This window comes from Daldinia vernicosa, assembly GCF_022497035.1.
Source record: "Daldinia vernicosa strain CBS 139.73 unplaced genomic scaffold F5Y00scaffold_30, whole genome shotgun sequence".
Lineage (NCBI taxonomy): Eukaryota > Fungi > Ascomycota > Sordariomycetes > Xylariales > Hypoxylaceae > Daldinia > Daldinia vernicosa.
Genome location: NW_025953946.1, coordinates 203,043 through 223,085, shown reverse-complemented (window position 1 = coordinate 223,085; position 20,043 = coordinate 203,043). Strand labels below are relative to the sequence as shown.

General features: G+C 48.4%; 6 protein-coding genes across 6 annotated transcripts; 3 read left to right on the top strand and 3 right to left on the bottom strand.

Annotated features, from left to right (window-relative positions):
* Positions 1-2,417: 2,417 nt before the first annotated feature.
* On the top strand, positions 2,418-4,852 carry F5Y00DRAFT_253703 (uncharacterized protein; the record flags this gene model as incomplete). The annotated part of the gene is made up of 3 exons (XM_048010085.1): positions 2,418-2,443; positions 2,505-4,565; positions 4,645-4,852. 3 exons carry the CDS (start codon positions 2,418-2,420, stop codon positions 4,850-4,852), a joined length of 2,295 nt encoding a protein of 764 aa, XP_047863851.1.
* Positions 4,853-5,410: 558 nt separating this feature from the next.
* Positions 5,411-7,436, top strand: F5Y00DRAFT_240083 (beta-isopropylmalate dehydrogenase). Its single transcript, XM_048008173.1, has 4 exons — positions 5,411-5,788; positions 5,907-5,978; positions 6,166-6,889; positions 6,968-7,436. The coding sequence occupies exons 1-4, from the start codon at positions 5,717-5,719 to the stop codon at positions 7,201-7,203; spliced, it is 1,104 nt and encodes a 367-aa protein (XP_047863850.1). The 5' UTR covers positions 5,411-5,716; the 3' UTR covers positions 7,204-7,436.
* A 77-nt stretch (positions 7,437-7,513) lies between these two features.
* Positions 7,514-8,508, bottom strand: F5Y00DRAFT_240081 (mediator complex, subunit Med10). Its single transcript, XM_048008172.1, has 2 exons — positions 8,276-8,508; positions 7,514-8,191 (listed from the first exon to the last, which is right to left on the bottom strand). The coding sequence occupies exons 1-2, from the start codon at positions 8,313-8,315 to the stop codon at positions 7,740-7,742; spliced, it is 492 nt and encodes a 163-aa protein (XP_047863849.1). The 5' UTR covers positions 8,316-8,508; the 3' UTR covers positions 7,514-7,739.
* Positions 8,509-8,875: 367 nt separating this feature from the next.
* Positions 8,876-10,757, bottom strand: F5Y00DRAFT_107626 (uncharacterized protein). Its single transcript, XM_048003870.1, has 2 exons — positions 10,548-10,757; positions 8,876-10,487 (listed from the first exon to the last, which is right to left on the bottom strand). Exons 1-2 carry the CDS (start codon positions 10,644-10,646, stop codon positions 9,387-9,389), a joined length of 1,200 nt encoding a protein of 399 aa, XP_047863848.1. The 5' UTR covers positions 10,647-10,757; the 3' UTR covers positions 8,876-9,386.
* Positions 10,758-11,478: 721 nt separating this feature from the next.
* On the bottom strand, positions 11,479-14,391 carry F5Y00DRAFT_240077 (uncharacterized protein). The gene is made up of 4 exons (XM_048008171.1): positions 14,303-14,391; positions 14,199-14,243; positions 14,091-14,144; positions 11,479-13,966 (listed from the first exon to the last, which is right to left on the bottom strand). Exons 3-4 carry the CDS (start codon positions 14,127-14,129, stop codon positions 11,960-11,962), a joined length of 2,046 nt encoding a protein of 681 aa, XP_047863847.1. The 5' UTR covers positions 14,130-14,144; positions 14,199-14,243; positions 14,303-14,391; the 3' UTR covers positions 11,479-11,959.
* A 196-nt stretch (positions 14,392-14,587) lies between these two features.
* F5Y00DRAFT_240075 (alpha/beta-hydrolase) lies at positions 14,588-16,852 on the top strand. Its single transcript, XM_048008170.1, has 3 exons — positions 14,588-15,405; positions 15,533-15,955; positions 16,034-16,852. The coding sequence occupies exons 1-3, from the start codon at positions 15,291-15,293 to the stop codon at positions 16,732-16,734; spliced, it is 1,239 nt and encodes a 412-aa protein (XP_047863846.1). The 5' UTR covers positions 14,588-15,290; the 3' UTR covers positions 16,735-16,852.
* The last annotated feature ends 3,191 nt before the right edge of the window (positions 16,853-20,043 follow it).

Genomic DNA, 20,043 nt, shown 5'->3' with positions numbered 1-20,043 from the left:
GATCCGACGTCACCGGCCTTCTTCCACATTGGGGGAACACGTCGTACGCAATCGAATATGGGGGTAGGCTAGGTAGGTAGTATTATCGATCGGGATTTATTTTATCGTCGGGCTGGTGAAAGGACGGAAGAAAATACGCGCGCTTCCTCTACCAATCTCGATCTCTATTAATGCGTTCGACGTTAAAGTGTTACGACGTAAGTCGAGTTTGACCAACCTGCGGCATTGAAAGGGCGTCTATTCCCATTGAATTACCTATTACCTATTTCCAGTTCCCCTATTCTCCTTTAAATATAGAAAGACTCGAGGATGTAGGTATGAGACTGAGACTTGGATGGTGAGCTGCGGCGCCTGTTGAGGTACCTATGTAGTAGGTAGGTGGTGGCGCCAAGGGGACCAAGCAAAAAGCAGTTATTTCGTCAGGGTTGTCTGCTGCAGCCACAAGCCATCGGACAGTCAATGAAAATAATAATGGCCTCGTTCGATTGCCATAATAAGACCTAGAGTTTCACTATGGTCTGATTGATTGATATACCACTATATTGTACCAGCCGAGCTCTAACTAGAACAACCCGAGATCTGAATACTCCCGACAGATACATACATACTAGTCAACTATTTACATCAGGTGGTTATCTTATTCATCTCTCTCGCACGGCCGAGCTGTGATTTTTCCAGCAAACTGCATATAGCTGCCTGCTCGAGTATCTATGTATGTATGCAGGTTGGAAAGACATGTAGGCTGCTGTGTGGGGATAGTTCTTCTGTTGACTCATTTTCGTCCCCATCTAATGCAGGTCCTAGCTCGAAATCGCTGGATCCATCGTGAGTATAACCAATGATACCTATCGAATGGAGTTTTCCAGCATTTTTCTATACTTGTGCTGTCTACGCATATACTCGACGACCGCCCCCTTCGGGTGCTGCGCTTTAATTAGGGATTAGCCCTGTAATTGGGGATAGCGTACAAGGATTAGGGCGAATAAGAGGCTATTCCCACCTTCATTAAATCCTGAAAAGGAAACAATATTTTCATAATACTACGAAATATTATGAAAATGGATGGAAGTTTGAAAATACTTTCAGAATATATGGGAAGCCTTCCCATTCGGAAGTACTTCGGATCAATCCCGAATTACAGGGCCAATCCTTAATTAAAGCGCAGCACCCTTTAGGGTGCGGTCGTCGAGTATACGCAGACAGCACAAGTAAGCTGGAAAGGTACGTACAACAGTCTAGCGTGATCCACCGTGATTTGACCGACGATGCGGACGCCGGTAGGCTGCTATACCGCTATATGAATACTAGGTATACGACGTAAAAGTAGGTAGTTAAGAAGATGATAAATGTTTATTGTAGTTAAAGAAATAAATAACTATAGTAATTAGTTAAAGTATCCAAGTTATTATAAGTATTTAGTCCAGCCACCTAATTTGCTCCTGCACGAGGGCCAATTGACAGCTCACTTGACCGGTATTTGCTGGGAATATGAGAGATTCCCCCGACTCGGTACCGGCGCCTGGGAGTAAGCATCAGCAATTTGTCCGCTTGGTGGAGACGGAGCATATGAATTTAGGAGTATGATCTTTTACATACCTACCTAGGTACCTAAGTAGAATTATCTTATCTCAGTATAAGAAGCGCTCATCTACTTTAGCTGGTCTCCTCGCCCAAGAGCTCTTAACCAATTGATTCCTTATTTCTTAACTGCTGCATGCTATACGTATCATGTACCTAGAAAGCTGCTGGTAGGTTTCACTATGTAGGCATCATCCACTAATAATTGCTATTGTCTTTTGCTTTCTGCCCCTCGTTACACTTACTAAGTTGCTCCGTAATTGTGACTACATTGTGTTAGGTATAAAAAAATAAAAAGTTGAAGTACCGCTACGCCCAGCACAAGTTGCACAGACCTTAGGTACCCTACCTAAAAATTTACCCGACAGCCTAACCGTAAACCCCCAAGCCCGCAAACCGTCCTAAACTTAGAGGGACAACCCGCATCTACCTAAGCATCTTTACCCACCAACGCTTCTTCACCACGACAACCCCCATTGGACGTATGATTTTCTCTTTTTCAACTTTTAGACCACCAATTTAATGATACACGACTCTTTTTTATTTTATTTTTATTTTTTTAACCGCCTTCACTCATAATTGTATGTTATATTCCGAGGCTAAGTTTAGATCTCTACCGACAATAAAAGTTTCTAATCTGTATAATCTAGCTGGCTCTGCCTAAATCGAGCAAACGGACATACATATCTTCCTGGCTAATCTAACCTGGCTACGCCTCAACGCTCGATGAATCGTATATACCTATGATAATGTGCAATGACATACAAACTTCAACAATTACAATTACAATTACAACTATCTAAGGGGAACTTCCTTTAAAAGAACGATATATTTTTGCTATGAGTGGAGACAGACCAACTTCTAGGCAAGACACCTTCATTCTCCCTGTCTACTTGTCTTACCTAGTATTAATATTCGCTTTCTAGCTTTGGTGATCCAAACGCTCAGCCTCCCACCCCAAAGCAAACCCCGACCACCGCTTCTTTTCCGAGCTCTGTGTTCGAAACCCCCAAGAATAACCGGGCCTCCTTCGAGGATTCCTCTGGGTGGACTCCTCAGTTTGCTGAAGAGTATTCCGTCTTCAATTCCACCCCCGGTAACCTGAAAGCTTCACACGCCCCATTTGCCGGATACTCTGCCCCTACGCCTTATCAGGCTTCAAATCATAAAAGGTTCCTATCCGCCGGGAGCATTGTTTCTGAAATTTCAACCCATGCTCCTCACTTTTCGCCGAACCCAAATTTGCCTCTACCGCCTGTTGACCCGTCTAAACGGCTGGCATCATCTCCGAACCCCTTAGCCCCCGGTCGTAGCCCAACCGAAGCCGGCTTCCGGTCTACTTCTCAACAGCTGTCCAAAAAGATCCACCGAGACGGGGCGCAAGAGGCTCAGGGGCAAACGGCTACACCGCCGCCGTCTACTCACAAAGGAAGGCAGCGACTCGCCCCAAAGCTACGGACGGGCAATATGCAAAATGACGGATTCGAACAGGAATTCGTAGCTGGCACGTCGCAGCAGATGCCCAATTTTATCCCAACAACCCCCACGGATCTTTTTGGGTACCCAATGTCAGCACCAGCTACGGCCTCGGGCTATGAGGATTCGCGTATATTCTGGGATACTGATATGGGTGGGATGGATATCGATTTTTCCGTTGCTAGTGGGGAGATGTTCCAAACTTCTAGTCACCGGCCCATGAGCTCTATAGATTGGGGCAAGTCAAACGAGATGTTTCAAGAAACGGCTTCTATTCCGTCGCAAAGCCAAGAAAGTAACCCGCCAGCGAAGAAGGAACGGGCACTTGCGCCAAAGCCTCCGCAACCGGCTATAGACGCAAGCGTTGTCGATACGGCAATGTTTAGCCAGTCCTTCGCTACATCGGCTGACGAATCCTTTGCCATGATGAACCAGAATGGCTCCGTAGATCCCGGTCTCCTATTTACGAGGCCGCCGTCCGCGAACATGGAACCTGCCTCTTTCAACCCCCTATCGCAGCCTCCCTTGATGCAATCTTTTTCGCATCCAGAGCCTATCATATTAGCTGCCAAGGCACCAAAGCGTGGAGCTGTTCGCCGTTCAGCCAGCAACAAGGAAATAAACGCCGGCAAGAAGGCGAATCGGGTGTCCGCAAGCTCACCGGCCAAGCCATCTGATCGCCCCGGGCTATCGCGAAGCTCCGGCGAGAAGATAAGCCGAAAACCTGTCAGTAAGGCAGCCAATTTACCTAACCTTGCACCAGCTACACGACCCATGCCGCAGACTATTGGAAGATCGGCATCCCAAGGATCTAGAATAAGCGGAAGTGGAAGAATATCACCATTGAAGAACCACCAACAACGGTTATCAAGTTTGAGCTCCATCCCTGAAACACCAGCCCCAAGAACGCAAACTTCGGTTAAGTTCATAATCGATTCAAGGGGTCGGGCTCGCGCGGAAACAACGACAACAGTCGTAGAAGATGAGGATAAAACACCAACAGCAGTGCGTAGTCGGAAGGAAAAGCGTAACAAAGGGAAAAGCTGGCCATCCTCCGAGGATGACGATTCCTCAACGGATGATGAACCTATAATCATTCCTAGCCGGAACACGTCGTTCGCTCTCCCAGACCCACGAAACCCGGCGTCCCTCCCCTTTCACTCCTCTCAGCGGAGTATTAGTGACCAGAGTACGAGTAGTCTTGGAATATACTATAACGAACCTGATGCTGTCGACGATCCTGAGAGCGAGGCCGAGACGGTGATGAACGTTCCCGGCGGTAGTAACTATGGCGATGCAACAAGCGAGCTACGTAGAGTTATCGAGAACCGTCAGAAGAGGGCGTCGAACATGAATGAGAATTTCATACCTCGGCCAGTCTCAAGATTAACTCCTTCCCCTGTAAAGGCTAGTCAACTCCGTAGCCAGTCCACTGAACGAGGCCACCGCATCCGATGCGTTTGCAACACAGCTAGTAACCACACCCACGGCAATACTTATATGGTTCAATGGTACCCATACCATTTTCTTTCTTCCCCCTATATAGTCGAGCTACGACGCGGTTCAATACCATGACTAACCCTATTACAGTGAATCATGTGAGATGTGGCTTCATGGTAAGTGCATCAATATCACGCGGCAAACCCATCCTAGCGTGTATATATGTGCATTTTGTGCAAACACGCCGAACGCCCATGGAATGCGAGGTCGAGAAATACGCAGGAGTATGGGGGGCATGAACCCCCGAGTACCTGCAACGTCTCCGCTAGCACACAAATCGTTCAAGTCGTTTAGATAACAACAACATGCAGTGTTGGTTACGAAGAATGTTGGTTACGATACGATAAATCTATAATGGGGATATATGCGAATGGCGCTCATTGGGATTGGGTATAGACGGGATAGAATAGTGCTACAAGATTCAGCTGGGGGCCTTTACGTTTACACGATACCCTAATCTATATTTTATAGATGACGAGTAGCAATAAGAAGCGCAGATTTATGAAGGCTATGTAGCAAGGGTACCGATTTAATGTGTTTATTGTTTTATGACCAATCGTTTACATATGCATATGTACAAGCGGTTGCAACGGGTATGGCTTATAGATATAGGATGATTGAGCTACGCAAGTTTGTGGGCAAGGGAAATATAGCCACATAAATGCCTAACAAATCCTAAGAAATGGAAGCATACGAATCTATAAGTTGTCCGTGGATACGGTACTATAATGATACTATAATGATGCTATAATGCACCCATATGAGTGGATACCGAGTGGTGTAGAGTATATGCAGATCGGGTGAGGTCCGATAAGCCGGCCCTCGGTATACTAAATCGGTAAACAAGTTCAATTATGGCGAATGTTCATAGGCGATAGGCGAAGAGAAGAGCGCCGGGAGACAAAGAGCAAGAGCTATCCAATATTAGAAGGCCGATCTCGGCAATCGCGGGGTGGGTTCGGAGACACAAGCAATTAACGCGGGGCAGCTTCCATGCCGTTAGCTTTTTTTTGTTTGCTACGAGCTTACGGCAAGAACAGCCCCCAAGCAACTTACCCTCTCTATATTACAACTCGGTCATTTCCTCAATCAACTCGGAGTATACCTCGCTCACTTCCCTTCCTTATCCAATTCCCCTTACAAACTCAATTGGCCCTCGAAAATGGCAACACACAACATCGTAGTCTTCGGCGGAGATCACAGCGGCCCCGAGGTCGTGGCCGAGGCTGTCAAAGTAAGTTCAGCAGCAAGAGATAGACGAAGACAATCCAACTGGACAAGACGCCCGTTTACACGGGCAACAGGCTCAATTATAAGAGCTAGTTACGCTAATATATAAACTACATTACTAGGTCATCAAAGCGGTTGAGTCCACCAGACCCTCTGCCGGCAAGTTCAACCTTCAAGAACACTTATTAGGCGGCGTACGTTCTCCGAATTCCAAGAAACCTCCTACCTCCCTTTCCTTTCCCTTCCCTTCCCTTCTCTCCCCTCCCCGCTCTGTACCACCCTCCCTTATTAAATCACTCACATACCCAACGAAGGGAAGAACATAGCTTAGGTTAGGTTAGGTTAGATAGCTAACACGTTGTATAATTGGAATTACCACAGTGCTCGATCAACGCCCACGGCACACCCCTTACAGACGAAGCCCTCGCGGCCGCTAAATCGGCCGATGCCGTGCTCCTCGGCGCCATCGGCGGTCCCGAATGGGGCACCGGCGCCGTCCGCCCCGAGCAGGGCATCCTCAAGCTGCGCAAGGAGATGGAGACGTACGGCAATCTGCGCCCGTGCTTCTTCCCCTCGGACTCGCTCGTCGAGCACTCCCCGCTCAAGGCCGAGGTCTGCCGCGGCACTAACTTCACCGTCGTCCGCGAGCTGACCGGCGGCATCTACTTCGGCGAGCGCAAGGAGGCCGGCGACGGAGACGAGGCCTGGGATACCGAGCTGTACTCGCGCCGCGAGATCGAGCGCATCACCCGCCTCGCCGCGTACATCGCGCTCGCGAGCGACCCCCCCGCGCCCGTCTGGAGTCTCGACAAGGCCAACGTCTTGGCGTCGAGTCGGCTCTGGCGCAAGGTCGTCTCCGAGACCATGGCCCGCGAGTTCCCCCAGCTGAAGCTCCAGCACCAGCTTATCGACAGCGCGGCCATGATCATGGTCAAGAACCCGCGCGGTCTGAACGGCGTCGTCGTCACTAGCAACCTGTTCGGCGACATCATCAGCGACGAGGCGAGCGTTATCCCCGGTAGTATTGGTCTGAGCCCTAGCGCCAGCCTGAGCGGCATTCCGGACGGCAAGTCGAGGTGTAACGGCATTTACGAGCCCATCCACGGTTAGTCTGCCTTTTAGTCTTGCTAAGATATTAATTAGCGTTGTGTTGTAATCAGCAGGCTGACGGATATATATCCAGGCTCGGCCCCCGATATCTCAGGAAAGGGCATCGTCAACCCCATCGGCACCATCCTCTCCGTCGCCATGATGTTCCGATACTCGCTGCAGCTGCCCAAGGAGGCCGACGCGATCGAGCAGGCGGTCAAGAACGTCATCGACAGCGGCGTCCGGACCAAGGATCTCGGCGGCGAGGCCGGCACCAAGGAGACTGGCGATGCCGTCGTTGCCGAGTTAACCAAGATCCTTGCGAGCTAGTTAACTACCTAAACCAACTAACTAACTAACTAACTAGAGTTATCTTGCTACATAAGATTAGGTAGGAAAGGTCTAGGGAGGGAGGGGGCGGACTGGAAATTTTAAAGTGGTGTTCTCGGTCGGGGTGGCCCAGGTAAATAAAACAAAACCGGTAGGGGAAAAGGACGACGATGGTTTACTACCTAAGTTTATAATGCGCCGCGACGCGTTCAATGCAAATTCGATGATTTCAAGTTTTGCAACTTAAAAGTCAACGTTAGAACTTTGTAGCAACCTAAGTAAAAGCTCTCCTGACTGATTTGATTGATAATAAGGCTGGGCAAACCTCTAATGCCAAGCAAACTGAATTTATTAGTATCGTCCTGTGTAGGTAGGTATAATCAAACGCTATGGTTCCTGACGCTATCGTGCGTTGTAGTGCTAGCCAAATACCCTTCTTGAGAAATACAACCGAGATCTACTCTTCGCTCATATTACATCTATTACCCTCCTCCCATAAGCCACCAACCAACCACAACTCACCCCCCCTTCCCTCCTCACCTCCTCGCCGTATTCACCAGCACCCTCGCCACATCGTCCCTCAGCTCGGGCATAGCGCGCTCCATCTCGCCAGCCAGCACGTTGCGAAAGGAGGCGAAGGCGCTCTGCTTGCCGCGCATGAGCTGGTTGCCGCGGCGCACGGCCTCGACGAACTCGCGCGTGTAGATGTCCGGGTTGCGGCCGTTCTCGACGTACTCGACCAGCTCGGGGGGCACCCTCGGCAGGGCGGGTAGGGCCGGGTCGGTGGCGCGCGAGTGGATGGATTGCAGGTTGGCGCTTAGGGTGCGCAGCTCGTTGGCGATGACGTCCCGGGACGGGCGGCTGTGGGGGGAGGTGGTGGAGGAGGGGGTGTTGTTACCGCCGGAGGGGGGGGCGGCGGCGGCGGCGTCGTAGTTGGTTACTTGGACGAGGACGTTGGTGAGGGTTTGGATTGTGTCTTTGAGTTGTTCTGCGGGGGGGAGTTAGTATAGGTATATAGGAGTGGATATATATACATATACGGAGGGGGGAGGGGAGGGTAGGAATGACTTGCGCTCAAGAGCATCGTGGTCCACGCGCGTCATGGGCACCATTGCGTGTGTGCGTGTTGTTCAAAGACGCTCTAAAATAGGGGGTAGTATGTAGGTCTTCTGGTTATATTTATTTAAGTATGCGACGGTTGCGGGTGTTGGCAAAGATGCGAAGCTGGAGATGGAAATGGTACTGGAGATATGTAAGAAGGAAGCTTTACTATGTAATATATAGGGAAAGCTGTGGAGTTTAGAGTTTGGAGGGGATGGGGAACAGACAAGGGTCGCATCCCCACTCTCCCCCGGTATATGTACCTATATACATAATCACACCCCATCGTGCGCCTACCCGTACTTCAATATTAGAAGTTGCGATATCTTGCTTTCTTCTATAGTACCTACATAAGGTTACAGCGCAACTTTATTATAGCCAAGTATACGTCATACGTCATATAACCAATCAGCAGCCCAAAATTACCCCGGACTTTTGCAGATTGCTGTCAGGTACAATACGTACGTCCCGGCATATCTTAGCCGCAGTGACATTTCTTCAACTACAACCCTAGGTAGTTATATACAACTCTTGTAAATAACATTAACTAAACTACAAGTTAAAGCTTCTTAAAAATCAAACCAAATTAATGTTATCGTTCAGCTCATACATATAAGCACTCTTATTTCTTAATGGTCTACATAGTATACTAGCTTAGAAGTTAACCTCCACCAACCAAAACCATCCTAAACCAAAATTAAGATGTTAGGTATGTTACTCTTTTATATAATACCGTCGGCATTATAAACTAAAATCAGTAAACTCGCATGTTCCTCAATATTAACAAAACTTAATAACCCGCCGTCTATCATCATCAGTTCATGGTGTCTCAACCTAACATAGGTAGATTACGCCCCGAGAAAACCCTACCTACTTACCTAGGTAATGTGCGGTTTACCATCAACTCACTGGACAAGGCGATATCTCTAACATAACCCTCACTCAGTCTAACAATTCTCATTAGCAGGTACCTAAAGTAATAACCCTACAATCTAATAGTTACTCAAAATCCCCAATCCCATCCCTTTTTATACCTACCCATCAACTACACTACACTCCACACCGCAAACCCACAACATCACTCACTCCCTACCAACACCCCTCCCGCTCAAAAACTTCTTTATCTCGTTCTGCAAACTCGATTTCTTCCGTATGCTCCGCACATCCACCACCTCTCCCGCATCCGTAACAACTTGTCTCGGTCTCGCACTACCGCCGCCGCTGGGCGACGGCGTGCGGTCCCTGCCGAGTATGTTCCAGATCTGCCGTCCGTCGCCTACGACCCTGCCTTGCCCGCGGCCCGGGACCGCGGCGCTCGCGTTCGATGATGATGGTCCGAGGGGCTTGTACGTGTTGAGAAACTCCCTCGATTGCGCGGGTGGCGTCCGCCGGGCGTATCGTTGAAAAAGATGCGCCGCTACTTGCTCGGCCAGCGGCGATGGGGAGCGGCGCGGGAATAATGCTTCTCGTGATACGGCTTTACTACTACTACTGTAAGGTTGGCCTTTGTGGATTATGAGTGGCGACGGCTGCCGGGGGGCATATGGTGTGCGACTACGAGGGTCCGGCGGATTAGGTAGTGGAGTGAAGTCGGCTTTTGTAGGCTTGGGATTATTAGCTGATGTTGGCTGGGCCATCCGTGAGGAAGGGCGCTTTAATGGCTCGTCTAGAACGAAGGAAGGGCCCTTGAGGGCAGTGATAGTCGACTCGGTTAGTTTACCAAACTCGGAACTTGGAGGTGCGCGAAGGCGATTGGGGGGACGTGGAGTCGCTGCTGAATAGAGCGGGTTAGGTGAGGAGGGACTTGTTGGACAAATAGTAGGTGAATTGGATATAGGATAATTATCTAGCTCTGGCTCTATGGGGTTAGGAGGGAAATATTGATCAAGGATGGAACGGGGCCGAGGTTCGGTCTGTTGACGGCCATCTTGACCTCGCTGGCTTGGAAGCCACCGCATCCACTTAGGGATTGGTTTTGTAGGACTGGGCTTAAAGCTAGGCTCGTTAACGGGATCGAAAATCGAGACGTATATGACGGAATCTAGAGGAGTGGCACGGTTCCCTTCACCGTCGTCAGGCTCTTCCGAAGCACCCAAAGCGCCGTCAACTGGTAGACGAAATGCATGCGAAGTGTGTGTCCGACCCTGAATGGACCATCGTGACCGATTTAGGGACGGCGGGCTCTGTAAATATGAAATATGTCAGCCCAAATTGAACGACATTGACATCAACGAGTTCTTTACCTGGACAGATTCAGGGGCCGTAGCAGGCACCCTCTTGATCTCTCCCACAACCCTCCTACTCATCTGCCCGCCCATCTTCACCCATCTCATCTTAGCCATACCTCCATCAGCCCTGTCCACCCTCTGCAAAGCATTCCTTACGAAAGCCCTCCGGTCTTCACCGTCAACCTCGCATTCAACCGCGCAATTGGCACAAGTAGGCACCTCCGTAATCTCTCGTCCCGATCCAACACCATCCCCATCCCCGCCTCTACTACTTGCAACTCCATCATCGCCAACATCAACGAAGAGTTCCGCAATCGTCGGCCCGCTAACCACCGCCCTACTCCCGCAAAACAGACACCCGTAGCACGCGCGGTGCCAGAAACACCACCCCAGACTCACGCTCTCCTCGCCGCGGAACACGATCTCGCCGCAGACCTAGCATACGGCGAGGTCGACGAGGCCGCGGTAGCAAGGCTCGCAAGTCAGGCGCGCGGACCGGCCGAGGGCGTGCGGAGAGCCGTAAGATGGGCGCCAGCAGAACGTGCACGTGAATGGTTGAGTGTGTGTCATCGTAGTGCGTAGGTAAGAAATAAATCTTATAATACCGAGAGTAAAATAAAAGGCGAAAATGATGTTTGTCTTGCCTCGAGAGGCTTTGTCGAAAAGAATTAATGATATCAAGGAGGTGATATTCATGGATGAGGTAACTATCGTGATAGCTCACCTATATCAATAATACTAGAATACTGTTATGGTTATGGAGTTATTTAGGTAGGTAAGGACCTAGGTAATGAGGTGTGAAGGAAGTTTATTATGAAAATAGCAACAAACCGGACAAGGGAAAGGGTCCTATTGCCAAATCCCCGTAATAAGGAGGGACATGGGAAGGAGAGTTAGATAGAGGCCCGATCCATTAGCCACAAGGAAGGCATAGCTCATTAAACAAGCCATGACTATCCCGCTATCACGACCCAAGTCATTGATTGCCAAATATCGTAATCATCATTAACTCTAGAACCTATCAAACCTCAAACCTTGCGACTTGTGTGTCGCCATTACCAGCCAACACCATTACTCCAGGAAAGAGAGAGCCACCTATCCATCGTGAAATCTCCGATTTTTCGTGGTCTTACAAAGCCGTTCATGAACACCCCCCCTATGCACTACAAATCAACCGACGGGAATGAAAAGAAAAGAAAACTAGCCAAGTCTCCCCATCTGGGTGCGACATTGCTAGTGTAATGTACATGAATTTCGGACTCCAGAGATGAAACCCATTACGCCATCATGTTTCTGTCAACAATCTGAATCCAGATATCCTGAACAATGATTGCAATAGCACGAGCTTCTTCATACTGTCAGATATCGTGATTCGTTCCGTAATGCCAATATGCCGGGAGGTTGATAAACGCCTAATATGAAATCAATTACTTTCGGACCTTTGGTCGAGCGAGCATGTTTAGCCGGCTGAGGCTGAGGCCACCCTTCTTCTTCTTCTTTTGTGGGCTAGGGGTGTTGGCCGTTTCACCAAGCTTCTTGATTGGTGATTCGCCCACCAGTCGAGGTGCGATGAGGGCATATCCTTCAACTGCCTGCGGATCCTTGCGTTGTTTCTTTGCACCACGCTTGCTACCTTCATCCTCCTCTTCCTCTTCGTCCCAGGTTGCTCTATGTCTCTTCTTGTTTGACATTCCATGGGGGATACCGGATCCTACTGCCGGATCTTTGTTCTCTTTGTTAGGGGACACCTCAAGTTGACCTGGGAAACTACCGGGCATGATAGAATTTCGAACGTGGCGGAGACTAGCCTGACCAGCAGCGCCGCCAAATCCTTGGGGAGAGACGCTGTCAAAGCTGATAGTATGATCGCTGCGGAAGGTGAAAGTACCAGGAACTGATTCGGGGGGCTGGCTCGTGGCAGATTTTTCGGCTTCCTCGTTTACATCTCGACAGTAAGCTGAGAGATCGGGATATGTAACCTCGCCCTCGGAAGCCTTGTCATTAGCCGGCTTCTCAGCAACGGAACTGCCAAATCGAAGGTGAGATAAGGCCTTCGAGCGTGGAATGCTCGACTTAACAGGCGAAGGAGAATCTAGGAGCATAGTGGCTCGTTTAACCACTGGGGTAAAGTTCACGCGTCGCTCCAGCTTTCGTCCAGGGGTGGTAAGCGGCGCCTGAGGTAGCTCCTCGTCAATACGCTCTTGGAGAGATGTCTTTGAAGGAGACGCAGCAAGCTGAGGAATATTGGACTTTGGTTTGGACCCGCCCATCTGTTTCTTTAGGATCGACTTGACTCTATCAAATCGACCAGGCGTTTGAACATGAGTGGGCTTGTTATCCGTAATGGCATTGTTCGACATAGACTTCTTTAGAGTATTAATACCTTTCTTGCTAGAGGATCTAGCGAGACTACCAAGGTCTGGCTTGCTTGGGGATTTAGCAAGGCCACTAAGATCCGGCTTGCTGATAGATTTCGTCAACGTGACGCTGGGAGCCTTGACGCTATTCGCACGGGCAAGCGATGATTTAGTTGGCGTCATGAGATTGGCAAGCGCATGCGAGCGAGGGATACCGCTACGAATCGAATCATTACCGCTACTCTTGGGTCGAGGAATGAAGCTACCATCCCGCGAGACGGGACGGAGGGCGGACACGTCGTCCTCAACTCGCTGCTTTGTACGTTTGACAGGCGACTCAAGCTGCTCCTGCTCCTTCTCGGGAGCACTTGGCACTGGGCGGGAAGAAGATTTCTTAGATCGTGCCGAATCAGGTTCGTCGAGGTTTGCTTTCGATTGGCTACGTTTGAGGCTGGCTTTCACGGGGGTAAAGCGGCCAGGGACGGCTCGGAATGCTGAGGGGTGGTTTTCGATAGAATCCATCTTTTTGAATTCGGCCATATGAACAGCGCTAAAGCGGCCAGCTTTTCCTTTGGCCGAGCGAATCTTACGACCTTCGTTGGCGACCTCTTCCTCCTTCTCTTGTTCACGCTTAGCAGAGAGTTCAACCTTGATTTTTGCAGCCTCCTCGCGGATACCTTCCATCATCTTCTTAGCTGCGGGGGTTAGTCCCTCATCGCCACCACGGTTGGGTCTAGTGTAGCGGAAGGTAAATTCCGAAGACGGCATGGGCGTTTTGGACGGGGTAGATAGGATCACCCCGGAGCCTTCGTTGGGTTTCTTGGTGTAGTCAATATCGACAAACCCAAGGTTGAGGCCTGGCGCAGGTGCCGCAGTAGTGGGGTGAACCTTGCTGGGATGCCTCTCTGACATCGGCAGCTTGACAGGCGAAGCTACAGCGGGGGTAGCGGGTTGATGCATTGGGGAAGATGCGATAGTATCGAGGCTCTGAGCAGCAGCTGGCCTTGTGGATGTTGGGGTGTGCTCATCATACTCGGAAAGAGCGCCTAATTGAGGCGCCGGCGAAGCGGCAGTCCTCTATTATTAGATCCAGTATTAGCCTCGCTATACACTACAAGCAGAACCTTTGGCGCGATGTAAAGTGATGCAGCGCGCGAAGTCGAGGCGGTGAGGAGCGCAACAGGCTAACGTGTTTACTTACCTTGGAAGCGCTCGCGATGCGAGCTGAGCGACGCGCCATGGTCGATGAATAGGACTTCAATACGGGTTAACTAGATGATGCGTAGATGATGCGCAGGTTTAAATTTACGAGCTGGATTCGTTCAAGCGAGCTGGGGCATGGAGCCAATATTATGCGATGGTGTTAATTAAGGGGAGTTAAGGAAGTTGTGGGGAGAGAAGGGAAACTGACATCAGAGTTTGTTTACTTTGGGGGAAAGTCAACAAATTGTTTTCAGTTCATGTGCACTGACCAGCTAGAAGTCGAGAGTTATGCACTTAGGAGATATGATTTGGCCCTTTAGTGGCCCGTGCATTACCAAAAACCACTGCTTATATGCGAATACAGTACGTACCGAGATACCTAAGCGAGATACCTAGTAGCTTCTAGCCGAACTCTATGACATAACTCCTGTGCCCTTACATAGTAGAAGGACGATCAATACGTGTGTGGCATGTTTGTCGAATCACGATAACTAATGGAACTTCAATTCATAATTCATATTCACGCGATTAATCCAACCCGTGTCTCAACACAGTTGTAAGTTTAGGATGTATACATGTATGTTGTTCCCGAATAACTACTTGAGTACATAATGATTGGATGATAATACTTTAGGTATCGAAACACCATGCGTTGTGCCTTTGTCTGGCCTGTTGCAATCCGCTGGTGGTCGACTCGAGATCACCCTTGGTATTCACAAGCTAATGGACACGAGTAGCTCAATAATGAACAATCGATTTAGTAATTTTTACTGAACCAGGTATGAACACCAATCAGTTTAACTTTTAACAATTGTTACCTTGTCTCCTACCTAGGTAATAATATATGTATGCATCATGCATGCAACGGGGAAATTCTATACCTCACTCATACCTCAGTAGAGCTGTAGTAGAGTCGTAGCTAAGAGTTGTCTTGCGCCCTTTGCAACGTCATATGTACGCCCTACCTATCATATCCTTAGAAATTCTTCCGGATCCAATATCTCGACTTATAGCATTTGTAATCTACGTACGTCGCCTTAACATATAAAGCTTCAATGCCAGATATAAATGATAACCTCTTAAACCAAACACTATTCTACTCATTATAATAGCTATTTGTTGGTGCTATCAAATCGAACTCATCCCGACCAATCTCCACCAATAGCAATTCGTTGCCATCGAATCAGGACCTTCCATCATGGCGGATATTAAGCCTTATACTATTGCAATTGATGAAGAGCGTTTAAATGACTTAAAAACGCGACTGTCTCTCGCCAAATTTCCAGACGAACTTGATGAGGCGGGGTGGGATAGTAAGTGCCTATATTTTCAAGTCGTTTATCCGTCGATTCTATATCCCCCCTTTGGCTTTTATGATAGTTGATTGGAACCCCTGAGGGCATGTTGTAACCAATTTTTAGCTGACTCTGGTCAACATAGTGGGATCTCCTCTTGCTGATGTCAAGAGGCTTGTGAAATATTGGCAAGAGTCATACGACTGGAGAAAGGCAGAAGAGGAGCTTAACAGCGTGCCACATTTTGTTACAGACATCCAGTGTGATGGGTTCGAGCCTCTAGCAATCCACTTCATACACGTCCGTAGCAAGGTAAAAGGTGCAATCCCCTTGTTGTTCATGCACGGTTGGCCAGGCCACTTCCAAGAGGTCTTAAAGATATTGAAACCCCTGACTGAAGATGGAGATGGTGTTAACTACCCCGCGTTCGACATCGTCGCGCCGTCGTTGCCCAATTTTGGCTTCTCTGAGGGTCCGAAGAAGCGGGGTTTCGCTTCGGAGCAATATGCCGAGACTATGAACAAGCTCATGCTAAAGTTGGGATATAAAGAATATGTCACGCAGGGAGGTGAGATATATCCATTCCTACAAACAATCGTATAAATAATGCCATATGTACCTACATTTCTGCTAACACGGCTTATAGGCGACTGGGGGTGTCACATCAGTAGGGCTCTCGCACATCTATACCCGCAATACTGTAAAGCGACGCATCTGAATTTCAACTCTGCAAATCCCCCGAGCTACTTCACGAACCCGATTCTTGCTCTCCAGCACGCAATCTTACCCTATAGCCCACGAGAACAGCGCGGCGTAGGTCGTACCAAATGGTTCGACGAACAAGGCCGGGGGTACAACTTGGAGCAATGCACCAAACCGCAGACCCTCGGCTACGCGTTAGCAGATAGCCCAGTAGCATTACTGGCGTGGATCTATGAGAAGCTTCACGACTGGACGGATTCGTATCCCTGGACAGAGGAGGAAGTCTGTACTTGGATCAGCATCTACTGGTTCAGCACGGCGGGTCCCGCCGCCAGCGTCAGGATCTACTACGAGGTGACGCAGAATGTTGACGGCAGGAAGAACAAGCTAGACCACCAGAGCCTGAGGGCGTGGTCTCCGGGTGTAAAGCTTGGTTTCAGCCATTTCCCCATGGATATACAAGTACAACCAAGCACGTGGGTGCGTACGCTGGGTAATGTGGTTTTCGAAAAGGAGCATGAAAGTGGCGGCCACTTCGCCACCTGGGAGCGGCCGGATTGTATTATCACTGATGTAAGAGAGATGTTTGGGAAAGGGGGTGGCGCCTTCGGTGTCGTAAAGGATGCCACGGGATACGCTTCGTGATCCGCTAGCTTAGATAAAGGCGTTAGGCGCTCTTTTTCGTGACCAAAGTTGATATATAACGATGATAGGGATATTTAACACTCTAACACAGCGAAATATATGGTCAATTTCAGATTAGTACCCTAGGCACTTTCATGCCACGGCGAGTCGAAGGAAAGACTACACGTAATATATTATCAGTTCTCCTAACTGATACATTATGCGTATTTCCTTGCTTCGATAATTATACACGCCATAGCTACCTACATACCAAGCTGTTTGGATGTAGAGATTAAACACCGTTAGGTATATAGTCCTTTCATGTCCTTCGAATCTTTATAACTTCGTCATCGACTAAGAGGACAAGGAGCTATATGAATCCGAAGAAATCTATTTCAGCATAATACTAAAATAGCAGTCACAGCTAAGTACATGGCTTATTAGAAGCACCATCACGGAGTAAAGCTATCCCAAGTCGTCATCCCACTTCCTTATTCTTGGGCGTACCTTAATCAGCCGCGTCTAGCCTTATAAGCAATGTACTATGCACGAAATACTGTGGCAGCTTATACATACATGATGGCGACGCTACTATAGTCGTTCAGTATGTCCCCACGAGAAGGATGCAGTACCATGGGTGAACCAACTACGTAGTAGAACGCCGGCATTGAGGATATGCAGATCGGGAGACTTTTAGTGTCTCTTCCAATTAGATATTCATAAGTGGGAAGGCTAGCTCGCCCACACTGACCCAGCTGTCTAGGCGTGGGGGTTCGCTCTCAGCAGTTGATGATCTGATAACGTTAATTCGATAAAAATCAAAGCTAATTCCAACTTTCCCAAGGCTTGCACGTTTCCTGATCAGTCTGCTCGGTCTGGACTAGAGTACCGTGCAGTATTAGTATTATCCAGGGAACCACGCATTATGATAAGTGCGCGAATTACTGCGACGTCAATTCGTATCGAATTCGAGGATCTCCGAAATAACGAGGCGCCGTTCTCCGGTCGAAGTTTGCGCAGAGTGAGGCTGTCCCCGGGGTATACAATGCCGAGTAGGTACTAAGCGGTGTGCGCCGCTGTCTTTGAGCGACGTCAGCGAGGCAAGACACCAACAGTAATCGTCAATGTGAAATGTCTCAGCTTGCAAGACTTCATAGGGCTGGACAACACAGCGAAATCGGCGACTAATATCAAAGGCGGGCTCAAACTCGCCGCTACGGTGTGTGTGATGTTAAGAATTTGCGGCTTGGCAAACCGAAGCGGTGATCTGGAAGAGCGCTAGAAGCTTTCTAGAAGGTGTCAGCCGACGCCTCGAAATTATGATGGCTGGCTGACCCGTTACTACGGGTGTCCAATGGAAAATATTTGGGGTTACACATAATGGCAACAAAGACATTGAGATCCTAAAGACATGCATGTAACTGCATAGCAAATGCATAAGATCCTTTATAGTATTGCACTTGAACGGAAGAGGCGAGTCGAGTCTTACGACGCATGACATATTATAAAGAGAAGCATTTAAGAACTAATTAATATAAGTGAAGCCAAAATTTTCATAAAATATAAGATGAACAATACTATAAGTCTTATAGAAGCTACTAGTTAATCAAATATGTTATTGTGAAATTGTCGATTCCGTATTAGTCCAGCTGAAGTTATATACGTATTGTACCTACTTCTAACTGTAAGCTTTGAGCTGTGAGCTGCAATGCTGTTGGTCGTGCATTACACCCCTGATCCCGTCGTCTGAGAAAAATTCCTAATACGGAACCGGCCGCCTTATATGTGGCTCTGATTGGCCGGATGCTCGCCTGGACTTACCCAGCCCAACCATCTTTCATCTAGTTTTTTACTACATACGCGGATTACATACCCTCCTCGGAGATGCAACAGGCGATTCATCGATCTTCATTCCCCCACAATTTCAATCGCTGTCTGTTTGACGGAGAACAAGTTAATGATCGGCTTTGTGGTCGGCAGCATTCAGCATTTTGCAGGGTTGGAATCCAAAAGTATCTACCGGCCTACTCTGTACATGCAGTATGTACTACCCTGCTACTACGTATGGCGCTACCTAAATATGGCAATATACTAGCACAGCAAGCATAATATCCCCCATGTCCCGTTTTGATGATATACTACACAGTCGACGTAATGCCATGTGTTTCTTCGTAGGAAAGTCGTAACATTATGCAGAACGACGGCGAGATGAAGCCGATAGTCCCATAGTCCTGCTCGCAGTCATGCATGCAGAAGCAGGAACAAGAATTATCTGTTTCAAGTTTTGCCACCAAGAATATCTGCGTACAAAGGGTGAAGGGTTGAAAAAATATCCGTTTAAGTGTACCTACTATGGAAGTATTAAGGGTTCAGCCTCTTTGCTATCTGATGTCAGATGGCTTAGGGAGCTGTCTAGTGACGGATCAGTAAGAGGACTAAAAGAAGTGATCAATCAACTCGGTCTCGTGTGACTAGGAAAAATCTAATCTGAGCGGAGCCACAAGAGAGAAGCTTTCCAAGTTTTCTTTTTTAAAAAAAAAAATTGAGAAAATTCGTAGGGCTGATTCATCGCCGCTCTCGGCCTCCTCCACCGGGGTTACCGACACCTATACATATGATTTTCTTTCATCTAGCTTTCCGGGACCCCTCAGTTAGTGCTCGCGGTCTCTGTTCATAGTTCTTCTCCTAGCATAATACCCATTTTGCTAAGTTAACAACCAACATGTCTTACTAAGATCGCTTCATGTCATCTATGGTCCAATTAGCCGTCTCGCAGCATCTGTGCCCCTCTCGTACTTCTTCCCCGGATTTATAGATGTCTTACGCAACCATTAAGGAACACGTAGTTACCAAGTTTTATGTACCACCACATCCTGCGAGGCTTCTTGAGGGACTGTTACCTTGATTCGGTGACCGCTTTCGGCCATGAAGAGATTTCAGGCGTTATGTATACGGGTGGGCTTGGCTCGACGCGCAGCTTGGCTTTTTTTTTTTAAGTACAACAGCTAGTCATAGATAACTTTCGGGCATATTAATTATATGGCTGATTAAATAGGCCGACTTGTTAGATGGTACACCGCGTCGGGCGTAGTACTAGTCTAGGTGGCTCATAGTTTCGGTATATCCAATAGTTAGTTACTGTGATATACTCACTTAGACATGACGTCTAGGTGATTAACTGTTACTCGTACCAGAGGATCACAAGGAGAAGTGGTTAAACTTACTATAACCATAGACTTAACGAAGTTAATAAGTGTTATTGTGTATTCGCCTGCCGCTCTGGGATCTAATATACTACGCTTTACTATAACTATCATATTCCTAAGGCCT

Coding starts and splice junctions, on each gene's coding strand:
- F5Y00DRAFT_240083 (XM_048008173.1), top strand. CDS start 5,717: ATGGCAACACACAACATCGTAGTCTTCGGCGGAGATCACAGCGGCCCC. Junction 5,789..5,906: donor TCGTGGCCGAGGCTGTCAAA/GTAAGTTCAGCA, acceptor CTACATTACTAG/GTCATCAAAGCGGTTGAGTC. Junction 5,979..6,165: donor AAGAACACTTATTAGGCGGC/GTACGTTCTCCG, acceptor GAATTACCACAG/TGCTCGATCAACGCCCACGG.
- F5Y00DRAFT_240081 (XM_048008172.1), bottom strand. CDS start 8,315: ATGGTGCCCATGACGCGCGTGGACCACGATGCTCTTGAGC. Junction 8,192..8,275: donor GGACCACGATGCTCTTGAGC/GCAAGTCATTCC, acceptor TCCCCCCCGCAG/AACAACTCAAAGACACAATC.
- F5Y00DRAFT_107626 (XM_048003870.1), bottom strand. CDS start 10,646: ATGGCTAAGATGAGATGGGTGAAGATGGGCGGGCAGATGAGTAGGAGG. Junction 10,488..10,547: donor CGGCCCCTGAATCTGTCCAG/GTAAAGAACTCG, acceptor TCATATTTACAG/AGCCCGCCGTCCCTAAATCG.
- F5Y00DRAFT_240077 (XM_048008171.1), bottom strand. CDS start 14,129: ATGGCGCGTCGCTCAGCTCGCATCGCGAGCGCTTCCAAG. Junction 13,967..14,090: donor GCATCGCGAGCGCTTCCAAG/GTAAGTAAACAC, acceptor ATCTAATAATAG/AGGACTGCCGCTTCGCCGGC.
- F5Y00DRAFT_240075 (XM_048008170.1), top strand. CDS start 15,291: ATGGCGGATATTAAGCCTTATACTATTGCAATTGATGAAGAGCGTTTA. Junction 15,406..15,532: donor TGATGAGGCGGGGTGGGATA/GTAAGTGCCTAT, acceptor TGGTCAACATAG/TGGGATCTCCTCTTGCTGAT. Junction 15,956..16,033: donor AGAATATGTCACGCAGGGAG/GTGAGATATATC, acceptor CACGGCTTATAG/GCGACTGGGGGTGTCACATC.